General features: G+C 31.2%; 1 protein-coding gene across 1 annotated transcript in view; it reads left to right on the forward strand.

Annotated features, from left to right (window-relative positions):
• Positions 1-26,664, forward strand: part of RunxB (Runt related B) — an 86,835-nt gene extending 60,171 nt beyond the window's left edge. The window contains exons 4-5 of the mRNA XM_065507529.1: positions 25,534-25,725; positions 25,797-26,664. Of these exons, the coding sequence (XP_065363601.1) occupies positions 25,534-25,725; positions 25,797-26,641 (1,037 nt within the window). The 3' untranslated portion in view covers positions 26,642-26,664. The remainder of the gene's footprint in view (positions 1-25,533; positions 25,726-25,796) is intronic.
• Positions 26,665-26,877: the final 213 nt, after the last annotated feature.

The following is a 26,877-nucleotide window of genomic DNA, read 5'->3' on the forward strand; positions in this document are numbered from 1 at the left end:
TTGATTTACATTATATATGTGTGAGTGTGTGTGTTTCATTGCAAATGTGTTAATATGCATGCGTGTGTTAATATTTTTAATGAATTTTCAACTTGAATTAATTTATAATAAAAAAGGCAAAAAGCATTAAAAAACTTTTAGCTGTGTTTTTGTGAGAGTGTGTGTTTATTTTGCTTTTTGTTTTAAGTAAAAAACGAAGATGAAAAAACCCTTTTTCCATCAACTTTATAATGTTGCTGTTGTTGTCTTCGGTGTTGTTGTTGCTGTCATCATGTCATAAGCAATACAGCCAGCGTGTTAACTGCTTGATACATAAACATACGTGTATGTCATGCATCTCATCTAGGAAAAATTTAAATTAAAATAACAAAAAAAACGCTACAAAATGAGTTCCAAAGCTAAAGAATGGAAAAAAAGAAAATCTGTTGGTAGTGTTGTATGTGATTTTAAGTATGTGAATGTTGTGTGTTGTATTTTATCGTTGACCTGATTATAAATTTATGTACGAGTATGATTATAAATATGTCTGTAAGAGTTTTATCGTACTTAGTTACTACTCTATGCCACCATAATCACTCTAAGACACACGCGCTGTTTCATTTCCTTTTATTTTTGTTTTATGTTTTGAAGGGTAAATGAAAGATGGATTTAATAATAACTTTAGAATCCATTATGCCACTCCCATTAACATGATTACAAAATATATGTATATAAAATATATGAATTCCCTTTTCAAAAATATAATTTGTTTAATGTGTGTGTTAAGTTTTTATGACTTTTCTCAAAGAACAAAGGATTAGTTTTGTTTAAAAAAGGGTTACTTTTATAAAAAAATATTGAAACTTTTTATTATTAAGTAATTAAAGCTAAATATTTTTTATTATTTTAATTTTAAATACTGTGATTCTCCTGCCCCCTAGTAGTCCGTATAAACATTCCATGGGGGCACTAAGAACTCAGGAAATAACTAAGCTTATGCAATGTATTCTAATTTATTTTCCAATCTTAATTTGACAAAAAATTATTTTCTTATAACTCAACTTCGATTTAGAATATCTTGTAATTGTGTAATAAATATTCCAAGAAGAAATTATTGATTTTGAATTAGTGAAAATCGAAAACGTTGGTTGACATATTACATAGTTTTCCCGCTTGTAAGCATCTGAAGCATTAAAGTTATTAATACAATTGTCATCGGCATATTTATGTGAAATACTTTTGTTATTCATAACAAGGACGCATTAACAAAAACTATGGCGCAATAATTAGGTGTATGACTTAAGAATGTGGGACGTATCTTTTGAAGGCGTTACATATCTGTCATTTATTCTCACTTAGTTATTGAACATATAGTGTTGAATTTTGTGCCAACAAAGCGTCATATGCGTGAAGTTTTGCTTTACATAAGAGAATTCAGTGTGATGTTCGCTAGAAAAAACACATTTTTCAAGTGTGGAAAGAGCCATAGGGAATAGACATAGATCTGAAACTCTGCTGTCAAAGACCTAACTCAGTTGTCAGAAACCTAAGTGGTGAGAATGTATTAGTAGAAAAAAACTATGTGAAAACAAAAACAACACTCGTATATTTGATAATTTTGAGTTTTTTTTTTGTTTGAGTTTTTTTCTAGTTTCCGCTCTACGTTTCTCTATGAAAGAAGCATACAAGTACCTCGATTTTCTAAGATGGTGTAAGAAATACTTCACTTCATCAGATCTCCTTATTATTTACAGCACTTATATCAGACCCAAAATGGAATACAACTCTTATGGATGGGCCGATGCTTCGAAGTCTATTTTGGAGATACTCGACTAATTGTACAGTAGGGTATCCAGCTCTATTGATTCTCTGGAGCATAGTTGCAATGTGGGTCGTGTTTTGGACTATGCAATGTGGTCAGTTCTGTCGATACTACAAAGGAATGTGTTCAGATGAAATTTATTTATTACGAAATACGCGTTCAACGGCGGTGGCTCATCCATTAGTGGACAATTGGCCAGTGGATCGCACAACACACTACAGAGAAAATTCGTTCTTTGGCCGTACCGTACGTGGAATAAGCTTCCTGTCGAAGTATTTCCTGTGCCTTTGAATGCAGGAAAATTCAAATCAAATGTCCACAAACACTACTCCCTCTATCCTCTATCCGCCTTCCCATAACCTATTTTCCTAGCTCCAACACAATGCATTGCATGAGTAGGGGTCGTCATCCCCTGAGTGCTGGTCCAAGCAAAAAAAAAAAATCATTAGGAACTACTCAATCAACAATATCAAAATGTTTGCAAGCAGCAGGATTCATCCAAAAGCAGGGAAATTGGGTACCATACGAATTGAAGCTGAGAGAACTTGAAAGACGATTTTGTATAAAAGAAAATCAAATCAAACCGAATCATTACTTGCGATGAAAAATGGATCCATTACGATAACTCAAAAGTATAAGAGATCGTATGTGAAGCCCAGCCAATCAGCCGAATAGACACAAAAGCCAAATATCCATGGCGCTAAGGTAATTCTCTGTATTTGGTGGAAGCAAAAGAATCTTAACTATTATGAGCTGCTAAAATCTGGCCAGAGCATCACAGGAAACTTGTACTAAACGCAACTGATACATTTGACGCGAGCATTTGCAGCCAGACATGAAACCGTAATATTCCGTCATGACATCGCTAGGCCACATCTTCCAATACCTGTTAAAAACTATTTAAAAATAAGTGTTTGGGAAGTTTGATCTCACCCGCTTTATAGTCCAGACCTTGCCCCTTCTGACTACAATTTGTTTCGATCGATTCAGAACGCTTTCTCTGGCATGCACTTCACAGAAATTGGCTTAAATCCTTCTTGGTCTCAAAAGATGAGCAGTTCTTTTCGCTCGGAATCCAAATGATGCCAGGAAGATGGGAAAAGTTCATAGCTAACAAAAGCCAATACTTTGAATAAATTTATATTGTACAAATGATTTAAAATAAAAGCTAATCATTTGAAAAAAATCCCGAATGGCAAAAAATTAGGCAAACAAAATTTTGCGACTTTTTTGTATAGCAAGTATACAAGTATGATCAATCAGGTCAATATATAACGACTTCTAGGTCTCATTCTGGGGTATTATTCTGAAATTAAGGCACTTCAAGAGAGTATATGATGGATTTGTTTTGGAATACACCAATTTATAGGCTATCAAAATCGATTATTTTCGAATCTATCCAACATAATGTCATGATGATTAAGCACGTATTCAAAAATCAATAAGGGATTATTTTTATAACGATTTCGAAAATAAATCATATTTTTTAGCTAGACATATTCTATTTCATTATTATATAAGTTAAAATAACCCTAGTTACTATAAATACACATTATAAATTTAGTTTTCAAAAATCATTAAATATTGAATTTTAATATTTAACTAAATATTAAATATGCATTGTCACAATGACATAATTTCTCAGCACCAATAAATCCAATAACAACAGATGTAATCACTACATTTATACAATGACATTTAAAGACACAGATAGGTAAATAAAATTCCTTAAACTCTTACAAGAAATAACAAAATAAACATAGAATTTGTTTACACTCACACTCTACGAACAAATTAAACAATTGTAAAACAATTTGTTCAATTTCCTTAAACGGAAATCAAACATACATACTAATACACAACAGTAATTCAAATAGAAAGGAAGTTAAAGGAGGGAGCTAAGAAAACAACTACAACAACAAACATTTAACTGTAAAGGCAAGTGTCAAAAAGTGCCTATAACAGTATTATTGAAGAATTTGCAAATTGTTTTGTCAATTTTACAATTCACAACACAACAGCCCTCCTTAAACAGGAGTATAAATAAGTATACGTGGCAAAATAAAAAGCAACAGTCTTGTAAGAAAACAAAAGTAAATAAATATTTGAAGTTTTATACACACACATACACATGTGTGATTTTTCACACACACTTTCGTGTCTATATTTAAATACTTACATGACACACTAACGTTTACATTTAATAATTTAACGGTTTCAATTCAGTGTTGTTGACATCGATGTTATTTGAAATTCGCAGGGGTGGTTTAGGTTTTCTCTACACCCTTCACTTTGTAATATAGAAAGGGGATGAGTTTAAACAATTTTTAAATTTGCACAAGGTAATAAATAATATTTAACACTTGTACCCAAACCTTTGTCAAAAGAAAAAGAACACGTTGTATAAAAAATAAATAGACTACAAATCGATCCTTTGTGTGTTCTTTTTAAAGAACTAAATGTGACCAACTATATTTGATGCATTTGTTTTACCTTTTAAGAACAGTGGTTTATTTCCTTTAAATAAACAGGATAATTTTTATAGTAAATAAAAACAGTTTAGTAGTTTAAAATTTGTTACATGTGTTTATTTAAACAGTTTAAATAGTCACTCGGTGTTTTTATACACGTTTGTAATTCGCAGAAATACAAACACTTTATAATGTACAAGTATACGCTGGTAATGGAGTTCATGTGTACTCTAACGATTTGAATAAAATTTCACTTTTGGGACCCCTGGCCCAGCTCCTGGTGGGCTCATGAGGTCCTCATTTCATTCAAATCGGATTTACAGATTTATTTTTCTTTTTTTTCTTATACCACTGTGCAGCTTCTATGATAAACTGACTAACGACTGCAACCTCTTTCACTATTTAACGGTTAACCGATTAATTTTGGTCTGTTAACTGTTCGAATAATTTGAAATTGACGATTTTCAAATAACAAATAAACCGATTAATTTATGTCGATTAACCGAATTTTATTATTTCTTAACTCGTGAACATTACCTTCTAGAAATAGTTTTTTGAAGTATAGTACGAAAACCTAAACTAAGGAATTTAGAAATGACCTATTTTCTAGAATGTTCTATGATAAACTATGCCCTAATGAGACATTACTGAAATGAGTCTTTTATTAGAACTTAACAAAACTATTAAAAGTATTAAAAATCTAAAAAAATCAAAAAATGACTGCAATGGTATAATGGAGCACTGAGAAATTGGTTATTCTTTATCATGCCTTACTTTCGATTACTCCAACATTTAAAATCAGTGGGAGAATTTTTTCAAGTCAAGTTTTATTGAAATTAAAAAATAGTTAAAACAAGTAAGAGATCTACATATATTCGGCTGTGACGAATCTTATATACCCTTCACCAAATTATACTTTAAAATACATTTTTTTTAAATATTTTTAGGTAAACAAAATTTAATTTTTTTCGAAATTGTTTTTTATTTTTTTTTAAAAAAAGTTTTTTCCAAATTTTTTTAAAATAAAATTTAAATTTTTTTTTTAAATTCGGGTTAAAAAATATTTTTAACGATTTTGACCCATTGTAGGTCCAACTTACTATAGCCTTATCTACATCGTTGGAAAGGACTTTGAAATATCTATCATTAGATATCCATATTGTCTATATTAATGACTTAGTAGATCGAATGACAAATAGATCAAAAATAGGTCAAAAATCGAGGTTGTCCCGGTTGTTTGCCCATATCTTCGTTATTTATGGACCGATTTTGCTGATTTTAAATAGCAAACTTCTCGAAAGCATGTCTGACAGAATTATTGAAGATTTGGATCCCGAAGATATCTGGGGTCTTCAGAAAATTGATTTCAACAGACAGACGGACAGACAGACAGACGGACATGGCTTAATCGACTCCGCGATCTATATCCAGAATATATCGCACTTGATCAACAAGAGTGTATTAACTCAAAATTTCAAAATGTTCAGTAGAGGTTAAAAACTGTTTGTGGTTACATTTTAAGTTAATTGAAAAAAGTGAATACATCATAGTATGTAAATTCCATTTAAAAATATAATTACATTGTTTTTCTTTTAAATTTTTCCAATTATTGCAAAACAAAATCTATTTTTTGAGTTAGTACCATTTTTCTGTAAAAATGTGAACAATTTTATTATAAAAAGAGTCAGATTTCGAATTAAAATCATAAAGTAAAAGCAATTTTATCAACAAAACAGTATCAACTCAAAATACAAGCAAATATAAATAAAACAATTTGATTATTTTTAACTTGAATAAAGGCTCAACTCAAAATAATACCTTTTTTATGAAAATATACGATGCATTTCTATTTCTATTTCAACTTTTGTATTAACTTAAAATAATACCTTTTTGTTGTATAAAAGTAGTCACTACATTATCACGAAAATGGTCTCAATTGTTGTTTTCGAGATGAACGAGTAATGAGAATACGTTGAAATTTTGTACAGTAGATAGATATTGATGTTGTTAGTTGATTTCTTGAAAAAAGTGAGATTTTCAAAATTTTGAGTTAATACCCTCTTGATGATCAAGTGCGATATACTTTATAGGGTCGGAAATGAAAAATGTAGAAATTACAAACGGAATGACAAACTTATATATACCCTTCTCACGAAGGTGAAGGGTATAAAAATAAAAATAAAAAATTTAAAATATTATTTCAAAATATTAAAATCATGTGTATACATTTATTTATTGTTTTGTTGAATTGTTGTCTTTTGTTTGTTTTTGTTATTTTTATTAACAAAATGCTTATATAAGCACAAAAAATTTAGTTTTCTCTTCTTCAATATAAAATAAAAATAAAAATTATTCGGTTAATCGAATAATTTCAAATAAACCGATTAAATCTAAACCCCGATTAATTATTTGCTCAATTAACCGATTAAACCAGAAACTCGATTAATTGAATACCCAACTATTTATAGACAGGGCCATCTTTCGTGTAGCTTCTACAATGATCTTAACGGACAAAACTAGTATATTCGAATTCTAGAGCTTTCGATGTTAATCTTAGCAGCTTAAACCTTTAGTGTTACTTACAAACAATGCTAATAACTGCATGCTATCAACATTGTTGATAAGCAGAAGCTTCTACTAATGGACATGTTTATAAACATGAGGCAGATCGGTAAATACAAATCGCTTTTGCAAATTCGTAACAATATCAATGTCTATTGATTTATACAAATATTACTTTTTGTTCTTCCAAAAATTACTTAAACTTTACAAATACTAAATTCTGTTTTTTGGAAATTGATTGATGACTATTTAAGAAAAAACCCGATTTTACTAAGAATCATATTGACTTCAAAATGCGGGATTTACAATAGATTCGGAAATGTTCCAACAAAGCAGCATGTGCGGGAAGTTTTTCTTTACTTCTTTAGTTTGAAAAAAGTGCCGCTGAAGCCGCTGATTGCTCACCGAAGATTATGGTGAATGTGTTACATCGGTTTCAACGTGCGAGAGATAGTTTGTGTTGTTCAGAAGTGGTGATTTTACCACGGAAGATAAAGATCGTCTAGGCTAGCCAAAAAAGGTTGAAGATCAAGAATTGAAGGCATTACTCCATGAAGATTGTTGTCAAACTCAACAAGAGATTGAAAAATAATTGGGAGCAACTCAATCAGCAAATTCAAAAAAGCTGGGAAATTGGGTGCCTAACGAATTGAAGGAGATTCCTTGAAATACGATTTTCCCTGTATGTAATGATTCTTGAACGCTATAAAAGAAAATCATTTTTGCGTCGAATAATTACCTGCGATGAAAAATAGAAGCGTAAGAGATATGTGATGACGGCCAACTAGCCGAATCGACACCAAAGCCAAATATCCATGGGTCAAAAGGGTCCTATATATTTTTAAAAAAATTCTGCATTTTTAACTCATACACCAAATATTCAAATCAAAATCTAAACCAACGGTAGGCCTCGAAAGTTGGTCACATTATTCTTATAACTCATGTTAAATATTTATAATATATTTTTGCCAATATTGTTGTTGCGTAAATATGATATTTTTGTTGTTGTTCAACATACACCGTTTAAACTTATCCAACTTATCCTTACAACACACCCACTCGCACAGTTATTAGTATCGTATTGACAAGTAAATTAACATGAAATTGAATCAATGCTGTAAAATGTCCTTGGGGAGTGTTTTTTTTTCTTTAAATTTTTTTGCACATGTTTCTATTGTCCTTAAAATGCGTTACAGAACAATGACTTTAAAATTGTGTTTTATTTTTGACAAAATTGCTATTAAATTGAGATGAGTGTCTGACGGCATGTCCTTTTTTTTATAAATAAATGTTTGTCCTTTAAACCCCTAAAGTGAGTGGGTGGAAGGTTGTATAAATAAAAGATATAAACTGAGACGTACTTTTTTTGCGGAGTTGTGAATTTCTTATGTCTAGTTTGTTGAGTGTTATTATTTTTTAAATATAGATATTTTTTTCTTACACCCCAGAGATTTAAATTTATTCTAGGATAATTCATATTTTATAGACAACTTTATTAGTTTTATAAATATCTAAAAAAATTGTTTGTAGTTATTTTGCCGGGAAATTTTACAGTTCTTTATTACTGTCAATTGAAAGTTATTTTTAAATAGATTTTGATTTTTCGATTCTGATTTTGTTACCCTGGTGTATTGCTACTAAAAAATATTAATATAAGGGATGCAAGGAAATTACTGGGTGTTATTGGTATTGCTATTTTTCCCTTGTTACTGTACATTATGATTTGTCATTAGAGCGTGTATGTTTTGACAATTTTGTCACTTTTCAGATTTTTGTAATATTAAAATTTGACAACCAACTCAAACTTTAATCAGAGGGTTTGATAATGATGTATGAAAAATTAGAAAACATCATGTTGCGATGATTAATGTTGAAATTTCGAACAATTTGGAGGGGAGAATGAAAAACTAAATGAATGATAAATAGTTGGAAATATGACAGGGACTAAATAAAAAAGTTAATGTGGAACAGAATGTTCATTAGTGTAAGAAATTGTAGTTTAAAATGTTTAACAAGAATAATTTGAAAGTAAATTTTTAATTAGGCTTAAGTTATAGGAACTTAGGTAGGAAAATATCTTTCTAATATAAGAATGTATAAGCAGTTGAAGTTAATCGTTAAACAACCAACAAATTATTTTTAGTTTTTATATAATCGGCAAAATTTTTTTTATAGATATTTCGACAAAAACTCGTACAAAACCTCAAGAAAAACATTTTTTGGAAAAACTGCTATAGCCCGATGGCTATAGAAGATTTTAGCGTACAATTTCACCTTCACGTCGTATTTTTCTTATTACCTACTAATAAAACCTTAAAAAAAAAGTTGAGAAAAAGTAAAAAAAAAATTAAATTTGGGCATCTCGAAAATGATTTTTTTGATATGTCTAGTGGAACTTTTTTACCCCATGCCAAAAGCTATCGAAAAATCAATGACACAATATCGACAAATTTTTGTCTTAACAAATCTGCCCACCTAATATACATATAATTATATGGGAGCTATGACCAATTATAGGCCAATATTCTCAAATTTCGGTACATTGCTAGGTATTAATGAAGGTTAATTTATTTTTCGAATATGGTCCTTATATGGGACCTATGACGAATTGAGGAGCCGCAGAACAAAAGGTACTTTTTCGAATTTTTTTACAAATTGATTTTTTTGTATTTTTAAAATATTTGGGTTGAAATCTTCTAGAAAAAATTAATTTCCCAAAATTTTTAAATTTTCAAAAAAGAACCGTTTGTTCTGCGGCTCCTCTATTATGGTCCGATCTCCATAAAATTCGGTAAACCGATTTTCACATGTATGGGAATTATTATTGTCAATTTTATACTTGATAACAGTATTTTAAAGAGATTTATGCGTATTTAAGTGATTTTTGGAAGAGGACTTTATATTGGTTCTATGGTCAAATATGGACCGATCCAAATAAATATGGTATTGCGTTTTATTCTTGTATGGATACGCCTATTCGCATTTAAGTACCATAAAGCCATATTCCGGGCAGAAATTTGTATGTGAGTTAGGAGAAATCATAGACTGATTCTTACCATTATCAACAGAGTTTGTACTTCATATGAATAACGAGTACAAAATTTCTGTAATGTATTTACCGAAAACAACAAAAAATATGTGAAAATCATCAAAATTTTTGTTGTCTTACATTTTGGCCCATAACTCTGGTTTTCAAATTCGATTTTCAATACCAAACTGCTTAAAGAATTATAAGCATGTTGGTGTAAACTTCATTAATTTCGCTTATGTACTTATTTTGGGCGTGAGATTGTTTTACACAGACAGACGGACATAGCTCAATCGAATTTCATAAGGTGGTAGAGGGTATATGAATATTTGTTTTAAAAAATACATTTCGGATGCACTTTAGAAAATATGAACCAAATGAGATAATCAAAAAATTAAAAAGTCATATGATAGATAATTGATCAACCTAGGAAATGAGTGTTTGGAAAGGGTTCGACGCCTTTTTGGTGCCTACTTATGGGTTAGCAAAGTTGATATTTGTGGAAAAATCAATTTTATGGGAAGTAAAATAAAATATTTGATTATTTATATTTCTTTTTAAAGGCCTTTATGTTTCAAAATTATTCCAAAAAAGATTTAAATTTTTTTTTTAAATATTCCAGAAAATTAAAAAAAAATATTTAATTTCTTTTTAAATTTTTTGTAAAATATTTCTCATAATCCGTAAAAGAATGTATATCTAGTGCACAGAGGAAACAGATTCGTGATGGCAACCGAATTTGTTGCTAATCGAATGATTCTATCTTAGTGATCGAATTTTACAGTTGTGGCTACAATATTTTGGAATGAGTAACTAAAGTTTGGTTGCCTCAACTGAAATTCTTCTTTATCAACTGACTTTCTGTTATTGGAACTGAAAAATGCTATGTGTGCAACCGAATCCTTCGATTGGCAACAAATTCGGCTGCTATCACGAATCTGTTTTCTCTGTGTGGGTTTTCACGGTTATATGTATGTCATAAATTGCCCAAAAGGTATGCAACACATTTTTCGTACCATGTCTTCTTTCAAAATTTTACCTCTAGCTAAAAATGGGCCAAGGACGGGCAGCTGAAAATTTTTGCATTAAGTAAATAAATAATCAAGGAACTTATTTTGAAAATATGGCAAATATAGAAATTTATGTTTTTTTTTATTTTCCATCAAAGTTGAGAAATATTGAAAAAACGATTGTTGGGAAATATCGTTTAACCTGGACAAACACAAAGCAAGTAGTAAAATTTGTATTTTCTTAATAAATGGATCTAGCACTAGAATCAAAAAGAATGACGATCCATTTCCTACAGTTCGAGATGTTGTATTTGAAAGAAGACCAAATTATATAAAAATGGTCTGTTTTTTTGAACACTGAAAATCATTCAACTTTGAAGGGCTATATCTTCTGAACCAAAAATGTCATTGTAAGAGTAGCATATTTGAAATCGTTGGACAATTTCCTGTAAAATTGATTTATTCAATATTTTTGAAATAACATGAAATTGATTGATTTTTATAACATCACTGTGCGTTGTTGCGGTGTGACTCTTTCCATTATGAGCTGTTAAACAATGCTAAACAAAGATGAGAGTATGATACCAGGGTGATCTGTTAAAAAAAACCTCTAATAAATCGAGCTTTATATAGATCTGAGAGTAGCATCGAAGTTAATGATTTTTTTTTTGGAAAAAATTGAAAACCATCCGAGTTGAAATACTGATTTTATGTGTTAATATTATTACTTATGACTAGGAGGCGGATTTTCATGCATTTATTACTGGAAAATATGCGCCTAAAATATGCTTCAAAAAAATCAAAATATGACCTAAAAATTTAAAAAATATGCACTTGTGCAGAAACATAAAATAATTAAGTATGGATTTCGAAATGTCCAAAAAATACACAACACTGTTGCCAGCAGTTAGAACTGTTTAAATTATACCAGGAATTAAACAATTTAAGTTCTAAAACTATTTTTAAAATAACCTTTCTTCTGTAAAATTGATGGATATTTTTATTAATTGTAATATCTTGGTATGAATACTTATTTAAAGCCATAGAGATTCTATATTGTGACTTTCCTTTTAAAATCATCAATATTTTGATCGTGCTGTAAAGTAGCATCCAACCTTAATTTTTATCTCGTAAAAACCCAGCAATTAAGCAATTAGTAAATGTATCCCTTATAGACGGAAATTGTTAATAATGTCTGATCACTTGGCTGACTCCAATTTATATATTTTGGACCATTTGACGTGCTATTTGTAATGCAGAGAGAAGTCAATTTGTTACTTTATGCATCCCATGTAATCTAGCATAAAGATAATTGTCACTTAAGTGTCTCTATGTAATCTATAGTGTAAGGACTTTAAACGTTAATTGTGTAGTGCATTTGTCTCTAAGTTATCCAAAATCACTAGTTTACGACAGTCTCGTAGAACTGCTTGGAAATGACTGTCAGGAGCGGTTACTGTGTAGGTGAAGTTACAAAATCTTTCGATAACGAAATCTTTTATACATCGAATTTGCAATGAAAATAAATATGAATGTTTTCGACTCATTTAATTAATTTTTGATACTTAAAAATACTAAACTTTTTTTGAAGAAAACTGTTTTGAAATGATAATTTTCAATTACTGATAGAGAAATGAAGAACTTAATGCCAGTTTCTCGATGTCGAAAGAAGTTGGTCGATAAAATTTACTGCTATTTCTATAACAAATTCGACAAAAATTTTTTTGTCGAAACAATGTATTGCCCATTAACGACAAAAAATTATATTTTTATTAAAAATTGGCATAATATGCATATAAATATGCATTTTGAAGTAAAATATAACAAAATATGCATTATCAATAAAATATGCACTAACAAATCGATGCCATTTTGCAGCAAAATGTGCGATTCAGATAGATAATTGTCTACATTGTATTTGGACGTTCGAGAAAAAACATGCATTTGCATATAAATCCGCCCCCTACTTATGACCATTAGAGTGTCCCCAAAATTTTTTTGGAATTTTGGAACGCATACCCTCTATTTTGTTTATATATATAAAACTATTTGAAATTCAATTTATTTTATTAAATTTTCATAATTCTAAAGAATATGAATTAAATGATATGATAAAAATTAATGAACTAGAGCCTAAATAATTAATAATATTAATCAGGAATAAACGTTCGACAAAATAACCACTAATAAGTTAAATATGAAATTTTGTCTTTCTATCATGATTGCAATCCGTGCCGATTTAGTCTTGAGGTGCATTTTTTTCTCAGGTAATTTTAAGTATAGTCTAAAGTTTTACTAAAATTGGAAAACGTTAAGTCTTAAATCGTGAAGGTCAATTTTTTCAATATTTGGAATTTCTAAAGGAAAGATAGCGAAATGTTATATATTTTTGGGCCGATTTTGATGAAACTTATAAGAAAATTAAATACTTTTTAAAACCTTCAAAATGTTTGTTTCAATATTTTTTAATTTTGTGTTTAACGACTTACTGTAGCAAGCCTTTCAATAATAAACAAATTTAGTATCTTATCAATATTTCCTTCAAAAGTAAACTTATAATCAAAGTCTAAAGTAATTCTCTAAAGTTTTGTCCATAAAAACTATACGTCTTTTAAAGTATCTTAAATAGATGGCCAACAATTTAAAATTTTGCTTGGATTAAACTTAGAATTTCGTTATATACTAGTATGTATCTTAATATATATAACAATATGTAGCTACATACACAAACAAGAAATGAAATGAATTATATAGAAGAATTTATTTTATATTAAATATAAATTTATTTGAAAATAAAAACAAAACAACATCTACAAACCAAATAATGTGACCAAAAAAGCCAACAAGAAGATTTAGAAGAACAAGAAATGAAACAGAAAAAAAAACACAAAAACTCAACAGCAGCAACAACAACTCTACGGACTTTCAAGGCACACATACACACCAATACATATAAATGTTTAGAGAAAATGAAATACCACTACATTTGTACATAAAAACAAAGCAATGGTGGATTTAATGTAAGTAGGTGTTTGTAGGGAGTAATGGTGGAATAAGAACCTCTAATGAGAGTAAAAAATATAACAAACAAATGCGCACAGAGAGTTGAGTATTGAGTGAATTAAGAAATTCACCTTTTCTGAGAGTTTAACGGGAAAAGTGAGTTGTTTGTTTTTCATATTTTGCAGAGTCCTTTTAATAATTATATAGAAAATCTGCTAAAGATGAATTACTAAAATAAAAAACCAAATGTCACTCTAAGATGTGGTGAGTTTAAACAAGATGTTTTGTGGTGAATAATATGGGGGGTCTTAAAAAACATACAAATGGCGTTTATGTTAAGAAATATTTTAAAATACCGTCGGTAAAATTTGAACATCTACCGTTTGCCGACGGAAATTATGATTTTTTTAAGAAATTTCCAGAAAATGTTTATGGAAGTTATTATTACTGACTTTTCGCATATTTTCCTTTCTTTAGCTATAATTGTGAGCAAGCACCTTTACACTTTAAGGAAAATTTATGCTGTTTCCAAATGTTTGTATATTTATTTATATGTGTGCAAGGTACTCTTACGTATTGGTTTAGAACTAACCCATATGTGGGTCTAACGCAAATGTACATTTTTTTTAACCACTTAAATTGCAATAAGACGACATTACTATAATGAATGTTGTTGTACGTAAGTATATACATATATACAATATTTATATACATACAAGTGTATGTAAAAGTTTTAGAGTGTATAAACATCAATGAATATTATAATGACAACAACACTCATGCAAATTCACTTGTATTATAATGCTTGCTCTCAAACATACGTATGTTTTATTTCAATCATATACATATGCAGTAGTAGTATGTATTGGTGTAGCAGCTAAATTCTGGTAGGAAAGCAAAAGCAAGAAAGCTTTTTGTGGCGCACCAATGGGACCACGTTATGCCCCTCCAGCTACCATACCACATGCACACATTCGTACAGACTCCCAGACAGACTTAGACATCCAACCAGCCAGGCAGCCAGCCATCTAGCCACGCAACTACATACATTTGCGTTTGAGTTAAAAAGTAATGTGAACCAAAACAGCTCAGAGACAAAATGCAGAAAAAGAAAAAAAAGCAATCTTATAAGCAGGTACTTTTTGCGAAATTTTAGAGATTTTGAGAAAAGTAAATTACCTCAAAAATGGGAAGTTGAGTGAATCCATGATTTACCTATATTTATAAGTTGAAGAGAAGTTTTTGGAAGCACTATTTTACATAAATTTATTGATTTATATTCATTAGGGTGGGTCGATTTTTTCACGAAAAATCGTATAGCAGAACGATCAAAAAGTAAAAAATCGTATAGCAGAAACTCATTCTATTGAAAATTCTAAGAAAGTTCCCTCAAGAAACCATAGGTCTAAAATCAAATCCTATCTTGCGCATTTCGTCTTTTATCCAATGGTATTTCAATATAATTTTTTTTAAATAGTTTTTTTTATTGGATAAAAGACGAAATGCGCAAGATAGGATTTGATTTTAGACCTATGATTTCTTTCTTAGAATTTTCCGTAGATTGCGTTTCTGCTATACGATTTTTTACTTTTTGATCGTCCATACAAATCGACCCGGCCTAATAGTCATACTATGAAAATATGCTTCATTGCATGATTGTTCACAAATTCACACATAATTTAATTAAAAATTACTCATACCACGCGTATGCCGAAAATAACAATAAGTTCATGTGGGTTACGGGACGTATGATCGATTTTTACTGAGTATACGTTCTGATGTACGAAGATTTTTAGACTCAGGTGCATATTTTATTTGAAGCAGTTCTTACAAAATGTATTACCGTCTTTGTGTACAAAAACAAAATCAAATTACTACACAATATTTACATGATTATAAACACTATTTCCAATTTACTATAACTAAATGAAAACACGAAACTTATATAGAGAATTTTTCTATATCCAAACTTAACTTTCACAACAATTTCAAGACGTCAGTCAATATTTATACTTTTATCAATGTGAACTAAACCAACGAGAAACGTTGGCAAATGTGTATTACGGACATTGAGAGTCAATGGTCGCTACTTTAAGAAAGCTTACTTATGCAAAATATGCGTTATTGGGGAAACATATAACCATATCCTCCATGAGACTCGGTTGCATCCACAAAATGTGGCAGTGTAATTTGGATTACATGGATGAGATATGATTTAGTCTTATTTTTTCGTCGATGAAAATGATTAGAATGTTTTGATCAATGGAGTTCGCTATTGTGTCATATTTGGAAGGCTGTCCAGAATTGTATGGTCTTGACATAAGCGATACAAAAAAATTTATCTATTGAGATGGAAGATCTGCAGTTGCATAAACTGGAGTAATAGTCCGGTGCTAAAAGTCTATTTTGCAGTTTCTCGACCACGTAAATGAGAGGGCGAAGGTGATCATTGGACACAGTAGGCCAACTCTATTGATTCGTTGGATTCGTTTTATCGGTTGTGCAATAAAATGTGTTTTTATGAAATTAATGAAAGGGCTCATCATCATACTATAGGGAACATTTTTGCTGTAGCCGTACTGTTCGTATGTGGAACATAATTACCGCTGAAGTATTTCCTGTTTCTTGCAATGCAGGCAATTTCAAATCTCATTTTTCGAAATATTTCCCATATAATTGCATTTACTTATATCGGGCACTAATTATGCTAGCTACACGCAGAGAAAAAATATAGTTGGGCATGGTTACTGTAACCATTTCAATATTGTTACAAGTTTTTTAACTATATTATAGTCACAGTAACCATTTATATGATTGTGGTAACCATAATATGGTTAACTTACGATTCACATGATTGTATCAACCATATATATGGTTACAGTAAACATATATATGTTTGTGACAACCATTTATATGATGAAGGACTTATCATATTATGGTGCTCTCGGCTTAAGGCTTATCATAATCTGAGAACAACATATTATGATAAAATTATTCATCATAAATATGGTTGCCACAAACATATATGTATATGTTTACTGTAACCATATATATGGTTGAGACAATCATGTGAATCGTAAGTTAACCATATTATGGTTACCACAATCATGTAAATGGTTACTGTGACTATAATATAGTTAAAAAACTTGTAACACTATATAAATGGTTACAGTAACCATGCCCAATTATATTTTTTCTCTGTGTGTATTTATGTTATGCCTTATTGTAAAGCTACATTCTTAAGCAATCCAAAGATGTAAAAATTTAGTTTCCTAGCTCTTTAGTGACCTTTGAAATCACGATTTATATGCAGGCAAAAATGTGGACCATTTTGGAAATAGATAATGCTAACTACTTAGGTTATACCTTATTATAATGCTACATTCTCAGGCAATCCAAGTACTACTTATATTTAAATATAGCTCACTCGGATTATAAATTTTTTGCGATTTTTTTTTTAAAAAATGTGAAACCCAATGTAGTGTGTAATTTTGATAATTAAGCGTAAAGAGCTTTATTTACAACTTTGGTATCTTTGGTGACCCCCACTGAATTTTGTTGGAAACAATTTTTGTAGAATCTTTTAATCCTTAAATGTCCTTTTTGAAAGGACCTTTTTTATTTTCTCGAATAAGCGTCAAATTGACCCCTAAAGAGAGGAGCTAGAGGGTTAAGACATCTTCTTTTAGTATAATGCTCCCTTCGATCAAAAAATTAAAACTTTGACCCACTATAAATAAAAAATCAGACGAATGTCCACAAGCACTACTCCCTCTTTTCTCCCTCTCATAACCTATTTTACTATTTCCAACACAATGCTTTGCATGAGTAGGGGTCATCCTCTAAGTGCTGGTTCCAGAAGAAAAAAATATCTCATTTTTTTGAATTGCATAACTCTTTTGCACTTTTTGGTGTACTCTATACCCAAATCATGAACATTCATGAACACGATTTGAGAGTATCTTCACCGAAGTTGAAAAGGTTCCTATGATTCTTTTAGACTTGCCGTTCGAGAATTATTGGAAAATAAAAAAGTTAAAATTAACTAATTAACTGTGTGGTATCTTGCATACCATCAATATGTGACAATAAAATATTTTTCTGATATATGGGTTATTTGGATGTATGGACCAATCGTCACAAAAGCTAATAGAAAGATTTAGGTTCATATAAAACTTGTTTATGTAAAATTTAATCACGATATTAATTGCTATAAGACAATTATTTTTTTTAATTCAGTTGTTTTTATTCACAATCTATCCAAAGATATTAAGCTAATTTTATAATAAGACAATTATGAATGATTATTTTTCTAAAGGGCACCTTGTATGGGGACTAGGGATAAATGTTGCCTGATTTTTGCCATACTTTAAAGTATAATTTCATATCACCTAGAACTAATTTGTGCAATATTATATTTACAATAGGACAAGCGTATTTGATCAAATATTTTAACAATGTAAAATTATGTTTGTTATCGAAATGTGGTCTAAAATATTGGGCACTATTGGGCCCACTAAAACAAATTATCAAAATATTTATTCTAAAGTACCTTTCTCATTACAAAGTACTATTTAGCATAAATGCTTTTTTTCAAATGGTACCAAAATTTCTCACTTTCACATATTAAACATGGAAACACAAACAAACGTACTCGTAAAACAGAAAATCCTTTAGTTTAATTTATGTAACAGTATTGGTAGTAGTTGGTACCGACCCACATATACAAACGCAATAATATTGTGACGATTGTGTGATTGTATGCGGCTTTCAAAAGTATGTGAATTTTTGGAGAGTAGGTTTGTATGTGTTTCTACACATCCATAAATACATACACATGAGATAGTGTGTGTGTGTTTAAGCAAAGAATTAGTAAATGTGTGTTTTGTGAGTGTGTATGCGAACAAATACATAAATATGTACAAGTTTGGCGGCTCCTCGTGTTTTTTGTTGTTTGCAATAACAAATGTCTACAGACTTCTCTTTAAATGTCAACGTCGTTGTTGTATTTCAGCTGTACTCCTGTTTATTGTTGTTGTAACTGTTTTACTCGTTCTCAGCTTGTGTATGAATGTATGAAGTTGTATATAAACGAAGAAAACCCGACCCCAAAACTGACACCATCGTGGCTAACCCTTTATAGCACTAAGGTTTCCTTACAGAACCACATATTTAGGTTTTAGTGGGAGTGAAGCAAAGCCACTGCCATTGCAAACTTGGTCTCGTACACACATACACACACGTGCACATAAATTCGTGCACTCAAATACATGCATACATACATAAATGTCTATGTATTGTTTTCATTTTCGGTATTTCACTCACATGTATGTATGGATGTATGTTTGTTTGTTAGCAAGTGTATGAGTGTCTGAAGTCCTTAAATGAGTGTATGTATTAAGAAACTGCTGCCTGCAATAGCAATAGAAGGTAGCAACTACTACATATCGACTATCGACCCACATTGGCCAACAATAATGGCTAAAGAAACTTGCAATATTGGATGAAGAAAAAATTAAACCGACAAAAAAATTAAGAAAAATTGCTCCACAAATGACGACGTTGATTTAATTTTGGTTTCAAGTTTGAGGTTTTTAGTTTAAAAAACAAATGAAACTCATTTCGAAAACTACGCAAATTACTTTATGAAACAGATAGATTTCTTAAGAGTGCTTGAGTTGATAGACAATTTTCTTAAGATATTTAAATGTTATTTTTAGAAACAATAATTTGCCGTAAATTCTCTTACTTTATTGCTGCTCTGTAATTTTTTCTGTAAGCTAAACAAGAATTTCAAGCAAAAACAGAGTAAAAATCTTGCTGGTCAGTGCAAATCGCCAAAACAGGAGATTAGGCGCCCGAGAAATGCATCCTTCAGCATATCGGTTGTGGCACGTGCAGTGTGTGCCGTTGCACCGTCCTGTTCGAACCACATGTTTTCCAATCCCAATTCATCAAGTTGCGGCAAAAAGAACTCGTTGATCATTGCTCTGTAGCGCTCACCATTCATAGTAACCGTTTGGCCCGCGACGTCTTCGAAGAAAAAAGGTCCGATGACTCCTCAGCGAAAACGGCACACCACACAGTGACTTTGAGCGGGTGTAATGGCTCTTCGTGGGTTACACGCGGATTTTCAGTGCCCCAGAAGCGCAAATTTTGCTTATTTACGTACCCGCTAAGATGGGCCTCATCACTCATGATTATTTTTGATGAAGTCACCGACCGATTATTGGTCAAATAAATAGTCAGCAATATTCCGCGTTCTGGAGCAGTGTAGCGTAACATTATTTATTAACTTTCGAAGAGAACGGAACACTTCTATCAGAAACACTGCTCGTAAAGTTAATGCTGGGTTTAAGTCTTATAAAGTTCAGAAAGTTCCAGATCGCAATGCGGTAAAGAACTCAGAAGCAATAGAACAAGGAAAAAAATGTTGGTAAATTTTATGAAAAAAAACTTATGCACTGGCTGAAATATAAATTACAAAGAGTCTACAAAAACGGCTTTTACCTTTCTGCACCGATTTAGCATCAAATCTATGTCTTCCGATCGGTACCAAGGTTAGTTCTATTGGATAGTAACTCAGACACAATTTTTCAACAAGATCGGTATAGAACTCTCTGAGTTAGAGGGGGTCAAAATTTTACATTTTGGCCCAACATGTGATTTTTCTCATCCATGTAACTTATTACCAATTGTTCTTAGCAAAATAAATACCAAATAGTTTAGATAGCTACTGCTCCAATCTTTCGAAAAAAAAATAATTGAAAATTTTTTCCGAAATCAAAAAGTCAAATTTGATAAAATCTCATCCATGTAACTTATTGGTAATATTCTAAACTATTTGGGACTTATTTTGCTAAGACCAAAAAAAATAAAAAAAATTTCAAATTTTTTTCCGAAACCAAAATTTGATAAAATGGACACTTTTATAATTTTTTTTACTCAACAGAAAGCTTAGGTTTTTGAAGACCTTTTTGGTAGCTTAGTGGGATGCGAGTAGGATATCTATCAAAATAAATGTTTTGTAACTCAAGACATACAATTTTTGACTTTTTTTTGGCAAACAATTTTATGTCTTGAGTTGACATGAAATCACCCATATACTAAATATTATCGAGTTAAGAAAAGTAAAGTATCTAAAATTAACTCTTTTGGTCGAAATTTTTCATTTCGTGCTAATCTAAGCAAAAATTTTAAAGAGTAAGGCTAAAGTTTGAAATGGCGTGGAATATACAAAATGATGTTGCTTATGACTGCTAGTAACCACATTAATTAAATTTTTCTTACTATATATTTTTGCTTTATATAAAAAAAAAATTGATCTCATCTTTTAAACATAAATATCTTTTCTAACATACCTCAAGACACTTTGTTATTAAAACATCTACTAATAATGCTCTTTTTTAGCCCTATGTCTTTATCATACACTCAAGTGTTTACTTGCAAAATAAAATAACAAAAAAAGAAACTTCTAATAATTGAAAAACCTAATGATATAAAATTTGAGGTTATAATTTTCTTCTTGTTCTTAGTTCTAACCCAAAAACCAAGTCACTTGCAGTAGTAATAGCAACAGCAGTAGCAGCAGAAGCAGCAATTTCTGCTGCAACAGAAGAACAAGACTTAAAACTGCTACAACAATTTAACCAACAAAAAACCTAGTGATTGCATGAGTGTGGTGGTCTATATACAACCAAATAATGGCGTCTTTTGGTGTAAACCAAGAATGGTTGGTTGGTTGGCTGGCTGACTGGTGGCTTAAAAGAAGAAAAAATAAAACGAAAAAGACATCCGTTTTTAAACAGTCTACAAATACAAGCATATTTCATATGTTCACACAGATACAAACACTCAAAAATACATCTTATACATGCTATACTACATCTTGCAGAGAGTAGTAGGAACAAGTTTTTACACAAGTTTTCTTTTTTTTCCATGCAAGTTTTATTAAAGTATGAGTGAGAGGAAATATGTATATAAAGAATTTATATACATACATATAAATATATATATGTATGAGTGTAAGTTTTAATAGTTGCAATAAGTGTTGTGTATATACCACATTTAGGTGAACATATATTTAATGGTTTTTTTTTCATTAGTTTTTTTGGTTGGAAAAAATTTTGTGTTACCACATATAAGGCCATATGAGGAATAAGTTGGAGGTTAGTGAGAGTTAACAGCAGCCTACATCGTGAGAGGGATAGACTTAGTTTTGTAGAAAGAGAACAGAAATTAAATATAACCATTTTTTATATCTGCTTTGGAGCATATTAACCTTTAAACTTTACATCAATTTTAACGATGGTTTATACAAACAAACATCTTTATAAAATATAAAACTATTGCAGATGTAAATTAAGTTTCATTAAATCTAAATAAAGGAATGCAATAAGCTTTCACAATTAGATTTTTACAACTGCGTCATATACTCTTATAAACTCAAAAAATATATTTAAATATTTCCAATTATATTTCGAATTTTAAAGTATTGAATACAGTCTTCTGCATAAATATAAATTTTTAACCCAAATACAACTTTTAAAATCGGTGATGCAATTAGGAAATTCAAACGGTCTGCTATTAAGTCATATTGTCTTAATGTCCTAATATGTTAAGATAGTTTAAACAAATTTTTGTTGTGTTTTAAAACTAATAGGACTTATTGTTTTTCATAAAATAACACTTTTTTGAAGCACAACAACAATTTGTTTAAACTATCATAATAAAGTAGGACCTAATAGCAGACCGTTTGAATCCTCCTAATACTTTTTTAAAAGCTTAAATCGCTTTTTTTGTATGTAGTATGAGGGAAAACTGTAATTTATTGTAAGATTGTACGATTAAACTTTTTAATCAAATTTGATATTTACTTCATTTTAATTTGCAAATCATTACAAATTGTTTTAAGCCCGATCGAACTTAACGAACAGTCTTACTGCATTCATCGATGAGGCATGGGGTTTACATAGAGTCTATATAGAGTAAGACCAATCCACAACAGAACCTACAGACTCCCTTACATTCAGAAAAATGCACCGTTTGTTGCGGTTTACACTCTGGTGACATTTATTTAACCCTCTAACCCGCAAGCTTTAAACAGCTAAAAAAAAGTTATCGAATAATTTTTTTAGCGTAATAAACTCAGAACAGCCATCAGAAACTAATTTGCAAATTAAGTTTAGGAACCAGGTGCAAAAAGGTGAAGAGTACCTCAGAGTATTGTTTCCGGTTTAGGTGTACAAAACAATAATTCTGATACGATTTTATTGAAAAATTAATGAAAAAGAACTAATGAAAAATATTTGAAATTGATCCGGCCACTAAAAGTTAGTAAAACTTTGATTTAAAAAATTATAATATCACTCACAAAACAGCTGACAGAACAAAAACTAAAAGTCAGAATGCATTTCGACCTTCGAGGGAAATATTAACAAATCTGTAACTAAAGTCGCAGTTAAATTTAAAACAAAAAATGATGATTACTTTTTGAGATTGGTGTTTTGTAATGCATGCCTTGAGGCACTCTTGCGGGTTAATACAAAATTAAGCCGTCATTACCGCACCATGATCATGATTTTTTGTTTGAAAATAAGGATGATATCGATCCGGGCGTGATGTGGTTCCAACGGAATGGCGCTACCTGTCATATGGCGACCACAACCATCGATTTATTGAAATAAAAATTTAGCGATAACTTGATTTCGAGAAATCACAACCTCTAAGGTCTTGCTATTTGCCACATCTCGATTATTTCCTGTGGGGCAAGGTGAAGTCACTGGTTTATTCTGATAAACTAGCAGCCATTCACGCCATCTGATCTCCTCACTGTTTACAATACCATGCTTCATTTGTTTCTATGGGTGGTGTAAATATTAAGGAATCAGAAGATCTCGATGTTCTAGGCATGAGAATTCAGTGTGATGTTCGCTGGACAAAACACATTTTTCAAGTGTCGAAAGAGGCGTTCAAGTTCCTCGGTTTTGTAAGATCTCTGATCTCTTTATTATTTACACCACTTATATCCGACCCAAAATCTAATACAACTCCCATGTATGGGCCGGTGCTTCAAAGTATATTTTCGAGCTTCTCGACCGCGTGCAGGAGAAGGAAAAGGTGATTATTGGTGACAGTAGGGTATCCAACTCCATTGATTCGGTGGGGCACCGACGCAATGTTGGCTGCTCCATTGTGTTTACAATGGAATGTGTTCTGATGAAATTAGGGAAATTGTTACTGATACCCGCAGATTTTTAAGTTATATATGTTTTTCATGAAGAACACATCCCTTTGTGGTCGACTGGCCAGTGGACCAAACTTCTCGCTGATGTCTTTCTTTTCAATATAGGAAAGTTCAAATCCACCGACACTCTCCCTCTTTCTTCCCTCCCATAACCTATTCTCCTAGTTCCAACACGACAATATTACTGATAAGAGCCCTTGTGAATTGACCAATTATTACATTAACACATACTATTCTATATTTTTATCCGTCATTCCGTTTGTAATTTTTACATTTTTCATTTCCGACCCTATAAAGTATATATATTCTGGATCCTTATAGATAGCGGAGTCAATTAAGCCATGTCCGTCTGTCTGTTGAAATCAATTTTCTGAAGATCCCAGATAACTTCGGGATCCAAATCTTCAATAATTCTGTCAGACATGCTTTCGAGATTCAAAAATCAGCAAAATAAGGGAGATATGAGCAAAAAACCGGGACAACCTCGATTTTTAACCTATTTTTGATCTATATCTGGATTACTAAGTCATTAATATAGACAATATGGATATCTAATGATAGATATTTCAAAGTCCATTGCAACGATGTAGATAAGGCTATAGTAAGTTGGACCTACAATGGGTCAAAATCGGGAAAAATATTTTTTAACCCGAATTTTTTTTTCATCAAACATTTTTTTTTAAAAAATTTTTTTAAAAAAAATTAAAAAGAAATTTGGAAAAACATTTAAAAAAAAAATAAATTTTGTTTACTTAAAAATATTTAAACAAATTTTTTTTAAAGTATAATTTGGTGAAGGGTATATAAGATTCGGCACAGCCGAATATAACTCTCTTACTTGTTTTAATACACTTTAATTTTTAAAAAGTTTATATTTTCCACAAATCAACAATTTAAAAGGTACTAACACATGTGTAATTTGTTTAATAACATTTACTTAGAGTTAGGTTCTTTTTATCTACCACATACACAGAGTTAGGTAGGTAATTCTGTCAAAGAGCCGGACTACTTGTTGTACTTTGATATATAATATTGAAATTTTTAAAACTGTTATAGGCCTTTCATTGCACCTGAACTTTAAGGGTTAAAGGCTAAATTTTTTTGGATCAACAAAATTTAAGGGGAAATTAGAGACTCCTTTCCTCCGTTTTTATATAACATACTGATGTTACAAATACATAGAATGGGAGTACGTAGGTATATACGTGTGTGTGGTATTATTTTAAGTTTTGGTACTTAAAATTTGATGCATATGTGGTATTATGCCGGTGGTAGAGAAACAACCAAAATGAGCGGCCAAATATTAGCCTCTATGTGGCTTGTTTTTATTATTCTTAGAGAAATTATTTCTGTTTTTCTTATTTTTAAATTTATTTATACTAATATTGGTTTACTTTCATTTATAATTGCAGGTTTTGCTCATCATTTAATGGGCGTGCATACACATTTACATGGCCACGACTGGCGAACATTGGGTGGTGGTCATGCGGCTGCACTAGGACGGCCAGGATTTGCACATGGAGCACCTTTCTTTCATCATCAACCAACTGCCTTTCCTGCCCATATGGGCTCATTAGAGAGACCAGGTTTAGGCAGATTAGGAGGTACATTTAAATTATAATCATCATTTGTCTAAACATATATTAAAACTACTTTTTAAATTTCTATTAAACAGATACTCACCATTTAAATCAATTAAGCCAGTTAACGGTACATGGTACACCACACAGCACCACTAGTCCGGAGGGATCACCTACCACAACAACTGCTGGTTTACCGCAAGCATCTCTAACCACCTCCCCGCCTTTGACCACAACCACTAGTGAAAATGATAATAATATTGATGCTGGTTTTGAGAGTGATAGTATATCGGTGACTGGATCACCCAGAAAAACTTCTTCCCTACATGAGGATGATGATCAACGTAGTACCTCACCACCGGCCTCGAATACGGGCAGTGGCGGAGCATTTACCTCGTTGATACAACGCAGCCCGGCCTTAAGAAAAAATGAATTATTTCCGGGTTTGGCTTCCAATTTTACACCCACTCACAGTTTTAATCCCGCACTGGCAGCTCAATTATTCTTACAAAATCCTCTGCTACCACAACCTAGTCAATGGTTGTATACCCAGTTGTATGGTAATTATCAGGAGTTTCCCTGGTTTAGAAATAGCACAGCCCCACAGGCGGGTCAACCAGCGGGACTAACGCCTACTTTAGAATCTAGTACAACTTCAGCATCTCTACTACCTTCTGCACTGGCAACTGACTCCAGTCAGGGTGTGAATTTAATTAAAAGATGCGTCACCTTAATCTCACATTCAACAGCTGATGCCGATAATTCAAAATTAACTTCCTCCAGCACCCCGCCACCGGTAACATCAACACGTAGATCACCTTCGCCTGTGGAAACCATTGATTTGGATGATGTTAGTACAACCTCTAGATCAGCGAGTAGCAGTTATGGACCCATTCGCAGCCGTACTCCTAAACCTTCTGATGTTTGGCGACCCTACTAGCAACTGCGCAAAGCCATTGGCCAGGCTTTGGGTTTAAGTTTATCTGAAACGAATGCAGAATTTAAAGAATCTGATGAAGAGGATTTTAATGTAGTGTAAATGTAAATGTAAGCAGGAATGTAAATGTGAATTCCAGTGATAAAGTGTTGTTATATCTATATTTCTGCAGCTTAAATATCAGTTTCTATTTTGTTTTAAAGAGATAAGTGAAATGACAAAATTAGCAAAATTTTAAG

The sequence above is a fragment of the Calliphora vicina genome, chromosome 4, assembly GCF_958450345.1.
Source record: "Calliphora vicina chromosome 4, idCalVici1.1, whole genome shotgun sequence".
In the NCBI taxonomy this organism is placed as follows: domain Eukaryota; kingdom Metazoa; phylum Arthropoda; class Insecta; order Diptera; family Calliphoridae; genus Calliphora; species Calliphora vicina.